Raw genomic sequence first — 6,404 nt, 5'->3', positions numbered from 1 at the left:
GCTCAGGTCATGATCTTAGGGTCGTGAAATCAAGCCCCGAGTTGGGTTCAGGGCTGGGCATGGAGCCTGCTTGAGATTCTCTCTCTCCTCTCCCTCTGCTCCCCTCTTTTAAAAAATTAAGAACTAAACATCTCAAAAGAAAAATGGGCCAGAGTCTTAAAAGCACATCACAAAGAGCATATCAAAGTGGCCAATAAACATATGAAATAATAAGAACACATGAAATAGCAATAAATGTATGAAAAAGTGATGAACCTTGAGGGAAACAAATTAAAAACATAATGCTATAATACTACACACTCACATGAATTACAAAGAAGGAAAAGACAGACAAATCTAAGTGCTGACAAAAATGTGGCACAAACTGAACTTGGAATACTGCTTGGGGGTGTAAATTGTACAACCACTTTGGAAACCCTTCAGCAGTACTTACTAAGCTGAAAATATACATACTCCATGACTCAGAAATTTCACTCCTAGATATATATCCCACTGAAATAAGTACATATTTTCACCAAGAGACATGTACAAGGATGTTGATGGCAGCAATATTTATAATAGCCCCAAACTAGAATTTGTCAAGTGCCAGTCAAGAGTGGAAAAGTTAAGTAAATTGTGGCGTATTCCCTCAGTAGAATTTTACACAGAGATGAGAATTAACCAACAGAAACTACAGGCAACAGGGACGAATCTCACAAACGTGGTGAGAAACAACAACAGAAAGCCAGACACAAAGAATACATAATATATGGTTTTATTTATTTAGTGTCCAAAATCAGGCAAAATTAATCTATGATAGTATGTTAGGAACTCAAGAGAGTGGTTATGCTTGGTTGAGTAAAGTGATGGAAGGGAGTATGAAGAGAGCTTCTGGGGATGCTGGTAATATTCTGTGTCTTGGTTTGATAGGTGGTTACATGAATGTATTTAATATGTTAGAATTCAGAGCACTGTGCATATGTGATTTGTGTACATTTCTACATATAGGTTATTCTTCAATACAATTAAAAACATTAATTTTGTTACTTTACTGTTACATATCATACAAAATAATTTGAAGGTACAATTTCAGCTCTTAAAGAACTTCATAAATCCAAGTGAAGAAAATGAAATTCATGCCGTGATGTGATTTGATGGACATAGAAGCAATAATTATAAGAAAAAAATAATATGCCACAACTTAAATGAGGAGGATAAATTTAAGTAAAAGGATTCCAAGGATAAGCCTTTTCATTACTTTTGTCTTGTTTTGGGTACTGTGTTTGGAAAAGACATGCTATATTATATTTTTTTAAATGTATATATCTTTTAATTTAAAAAAGAATGTGATTTTTGCAAATTAAAACTTAAAAGACTGTAAGGAGATAAAATAGGCTGTAGGAGACTCTGAAGCAATTTCAATCAGCAGACAATAACAAAGTTTAACAAGAAGAATATTTGCCAACTAAGTGAAGGGTTCATAAAGAAGAAAAATATGTCCATGACTCCATAGCTCTTCTATAGCTATTGATCTTCTAGGTGAAGATTTGTCCTTCCTTAATGAGTTTCCAGTCTACTATTTTCTCCATCCTTTTCTTTCCTTGGCTCATGCAAGTAGACCTGTATATGTGGAATTCATTGAAAAAAAATTTTTGCAACCCCAAATACTGATCAATTATTTTAATTGCCATGGCTTCAACAGAAACCTACAGAAAAATGATCTCAAAATGCAAATAACATCATCTTTTTCAACAACAAATTATAGCACTTCTGAGTGACCTGACATTTTAACTGCACAGTACAATTAGGGCTACAAAATGTAGACACCAACCATAACTTGTATGATATACTCTAACTTCAAGGCAGTTGTTTGCAACTCATCGTCTCTTTTATGGGAGATCTATTTCTCAAAACAGAAATCGAGTCTCTTCTGTGAGGATCTGAACCTTTGAAATTCTCTTCTTATCCTATCCTTGTAAAAATCACCTTTGTGGGGTCTGAGGTAATTTTGATCCTCTTACGTCTCATTCAGGCCACTTGAGAAAATTCAAATGAGTTGAGAAGATCCATAAAATAGTTTCTCAGGAGTAAGAGTACATGTTTATTTTGTACATGTGCCCAATGACTTTGCAATGAGTACATTTTTATAATTCAAATAGATTTCCAGAGAACTGCCCATTCTTTTTCTATGCTAATGGCCAGAAGTTATTGAGAAGGGAGCAATTTTAGAAAATTCTGAATAAAAACAAACTAAAATAAACATCCCTGTCAATTTGTGAATCGGCCAAACTTTCCAGTTGCCTTTTTTATTCTATTTTTTGTTTGTTTGTTTATTTGATTTTTCTAGTCTGTTGATAAGTAAGAACAGCAATGACCTTTAGTTTATTCCCTCTATTTGGTACAGCCAAGTTTTAACTGGCAAGACTTACTGAAATTCAGGTGCCACTATTACTTAAGTCATACTTTGAAAAAAATTAAGACTGAAACAGAAAAAATATGGCATTAGTGTAGACAGAAACTTCTTTAAAAATGCAGTGGAAGAGCATTATTTTGGGGTGTGGTTCTTTCCCTTCCTGTTGTCTCTCTCGCACTCAATCTTATTTTCAAGTACTGTATATTCTCAGTGAAGAGCAAAAAAGCAGCATTTGTACTGCTTAAGTTTGAAAAGAATACACAGAAAGGCAATGAGCAAACTTAATATTCTGTCTTTCTTTCTGTATTTTTGAGAAATTCTTCAAATTGAGAATCAGTTTTGAAGAGAAAAATCTCTTCAGTTCCACGGCCATTATTAGCTCATAATGTGGGACTCCTAAACCCATGCAATTCAAGTTGCTTGTTTCAAACAGCCTTGTTTCTTTGTATTTCCAGGGTGCATTATACATGTATTTAGACACAGTCAAAGATAATGCCTTGTGTTTTCACTGTTTCTTGGTTTCTAAACTTGGTACCTAATATAACTGCATTACCATGTCTTGGAGAGTGTGAAGACAGGGTTAACAATTCTCAGAGCCTGCACAAAGACCAGGTTCAAATGACGGATTAGAAAGGGTCACTTAAGGACTGCAGTTTTGGCGTCTTGGGTAACCTTTGGTGAGAATGGGGAAAGAACTAGGTAAGGTAGCTTTTTTTTTTTTAAGATTTATTTATTTTAGAGAGACACAGAGAGGGTGTGAGTGGGGGGAGGGGCAGAGGGAGAGAGAGAATCTCAAGCAGACTCCCTGCTGAGCCCGGGGTGTGTGTGTGTGTGGGGGGGGTGCTGAGATCGTGATCTGAGCCAAAATCAAGAGTTGGATGCTCAACTGACTGAGCTGCCCGGGCACCCTGACAGGATTAGCGGAATGACCATCACTAGTCCTTATTCACACATCACTACCTCCGCTTTCGATTTCCTTCTCTTACAAATTCTCCAAATTAACTTTATTCCTGCTCCTTATTTTTACCACACTTATTTGAGTTTCTTCTGCCATTATCTTCCAAAAACTTCAGTATTTTTTATTTTAAACCATCATTGTTTTTTCTCTGTTCCTTAGTTGAGTCTGTTCGTATGTATTTTAATACATATATGTATGTATTTCATAATTAAACTATTTAATGCTCTGTGAGAAAAATGATATTTTTGTCCATATCCTATGTTCTCATCTGTGAAAAGAACCGAGGTCAAATTTGTAGTGGCAACTGCTATTGCATTTTGTTGCTAGGGAGTTGCTAAAGGAAATCAGCAATCAAGAACTCAGGCAGAACTTCACTATTGTGTAGATCATTAGACCCAGCTGCTTGGGAGTTGTTGGGAAGGGGAAAAGCTCTTCAAGATTATTCTGGAGAAAGATCCATTGCTTCTGAAAGTGAATGTCAAGTGAACCTTCATCAATTCTTAAGAGCGGAATTCTATTTGGCTTTTCAATCTTGCCTTTTCCCTCTTGCTGCATGCCTATAGCTGAAGTATAATTTTTGAGAAAACACACAACAAACCCAAGGTAGTCTCAGCCTTTAGAGAAGTATATCTGAGAAGGCTGAGATCTTTTTATCATTATGGAAACTTAGAATTAGAGAAGTGAAATGTGTTGCTCAAGGAAAGTAATGGGTGAACTAGGAACAGAAACATCCAGCTTCACTGAGTCCACTGGGCTTTTCACTATTCCGCTACATGGCCACAGTCGGATATAGATGACCATGCTTACTACCAGTGTCTGTGATTTTCATTTCATGGGGGGAAAGCAAAGACATCTCCTTAACAAAAATGTTGAGACAGCCCCGAGTAGGCTTCTGCTATCATTTTGAGCTAGCTGTAAGGAGGAAATGACATGCTAGCACAGAGGGGTGAATGGCTGTTAACCATTCTCAGAGCCTGCACAAAGACCAGGTTCAAATGATGGATTAGAAAGGGTGACTTAAGGACTGCAGTTTTGATGTCTTGGGTAACCTTTGGTGAGAATGGGGAAAGAACTAGGTAAGGTAGGAATGAAATTAAGAGCAGTTTCTTAACAGGCAGGATGGCGACAGTTACATGGGAATTTTATGCCAAATTTAACCACAGTTTTGTCTCAAGCCTCAACTCTACCGATTCTGTATGACCTCCACCTTCCTCGTACAACCTTAGTTCCAGGTAGACTGACTGGCCATCCCTGGATGCACTATGCTTTTATTAATTTATATTTTAAGGTCTCCATGTCATTCTATATAGGCAGCCCTTGATTTTCATCATTCCACTACACATGAGTTCAGTTACCATGGTTCAATTAAATAATACCAATTCCTCAACAACACAATTCAACTTTCACTTACCAGGTTACATAAACTATGAGTAATCGTATAAAGTAAAAACTTTGCTGCTAGCTCTTCAGTGCATCATGATCCATGACCAATCATGTTTCTTCTTTTAAAATTTATTGGTATGAATCATTGAATTCTACTCCAGAAACCAATATTGTATTGTATGTTAAGTACCTAAAACTTAAATTAAAGGTACATAAATAAATAAAAAGTTTCATATATGTAAAATAAAAAAAATAAATAAAATTTGTTGGTGATTGGTCATTGCACATCGGTTATTCAGTTTATGCACAGACTGCAAAGCATATAGTTGCATTGCCTCCTTGTCTCCCAGGGATAAACCCACATGATATTTTACAAAATGGATCATTGACAGAGGGAATTGGCTATCAGTGGCAAAAGTGTAGCAAAGAAATGAAAGGTGACAGTGATGAAAGAGAAATTGGAATTGAACATACATAGAATTATAGGAGAAAGAGCCTACTAAGGGAGCATTGACTACTGCCACTGGCTGAGACACCCTCGATGTGCTGCCAGAGGAACTGACTGGAGGTGAGCTTATGGACATGAATGAGGAAAGCGGTTGTGATGAAAGAATGAAGATGTCCCAGAAGAAGTGAAAACACAAACACAAAACCAAAAACCAACAAATCTTCACATGAAAGGAATTCTTGAAGAAATTTCATGACATTGAAAGTACAAGGGATAAAGTGTTAGAAGCTGATATCACACTTAGAAGGGAATATGGCAGCTGACCAAGGCATAAAAAAAGATGCTTGCTCCATATTGATGAGAAGAAGAAAAGCACTAATAAAACGACTTTGACAACACCAGCGGCTCACGCCGCATTTTACCATGCCTTTCACCCGAGACCCCTTCCAGCACCCTATGTTGGATAACGATGATACCTTCCTGGGAAAACTCCGGGCTTCCAAGAAACTGTCATATAAGAACCCAGCTCACCTTGCTCAGCAACAGGAACCCTGGAGTCGGCTCAGCTCAACTCCCATAATCACCTCCATGAGGCGGGATGTTTATTTTTTTGATCCTGAGATACCAAAGGATGACCTGGATTTCCGCTTAGCAGCCTTGTACAACCACCACACAGGGACATTCAAGAACAAAAGTGAGATACTCTTACACCGGGAGACCACCCAGGATACCCATGGAATCAAGACCCAATTCCCTGGAGAACTTTTACCCCCTCCTCCGCCACCTTCCATCACTTCCCGAGCTAACATCAGACACTGGATCAACCCTAAGAAGGAGTCTATCCACAGCATCCAGGGATCCATAGTGTCCCCTCACACTGCAGCCACCAATGGAGGCTACTCCCGAAAGAATGATGGTGGCTTCTTCTCTACCTAATGTTGACAGGTCCCTGGACTAAATTAATCATAGTGGAACATCCTGCCGCCCACCTCCATTAAATAGAATTGTGCTGGGGAAAAAAAACCCCCAAAAAACCGACTTTGACAATTTTTGTTTTTTACAATGAGATGAAACACTTTAATTTTCAAAGTTTCTAATATTTAAAATTACAGTGTACTAAATATTGATTACACTAATCTTCATTTATCTATATGTTTAATACCAACACTAAGATAGCTTTAATGTTTGAAAAAAAAATAAAGGTCACAGAACAGTCATAATTT

At 37.3% G+C, this 6,404-nt stretch overlaps 1 protein-coding gene across 2 annotated transcripts; it reads left to right on the top strand.

Moving 5' to 3' along the window:
- The first annotated feature begins 5,598 nt into the window (after positions 1–5,598).
- Positions 5,599–6,142, top strand: LOC116631298 (protein C1orf194-like). Of its 2 annotated transcripts, XM_032402473.1 has the most exons (2): positions 5,605–5,683; positions 5,801–6,142. In XM_032402473.1, the coding sequence occupies exons 1-2, from the start codon at positions 5,605–5,607 to the stop codon at positions 6,115–6,117; spliced, it is 396 nt and encodes a 131-aa protein (XP_032258364.1). In that variant the 3' UTR covers positions 6,118–6,142. The 2 variants fall into 2 exon arrangements, with proteins under 2 accessions (XP_032258363.1, XP_032258364.1); XM_032402472.1 differs by having other exon boundaries at positions 5,599–6,142.
- The last annotated feature ends 262 nt before the right edge of the window (positions 6,143–6,404 follow it).

The sequence above is a fragment of the Phoca vitulina genome, unplaced genomic scaffold, assembly GCF_004348235.1.
Source record: "Phoca vitulina isolate PV1807 unplaced genomic scaffold, GSC_HSeal_1.0 scaffold5, whole genome shotgun sequence".
Lineage (NCBI taxonomy): Eukaryota > Metazoa > Chordata > Mammalia > Carnivora > Phocidae > Phoca > Phoca vitulina.
The sequence above is the reverse complement of the archived record's forward strand: the minus strand, read 5'-3'. Positions and strand labels throughout refer to the sequence as shown.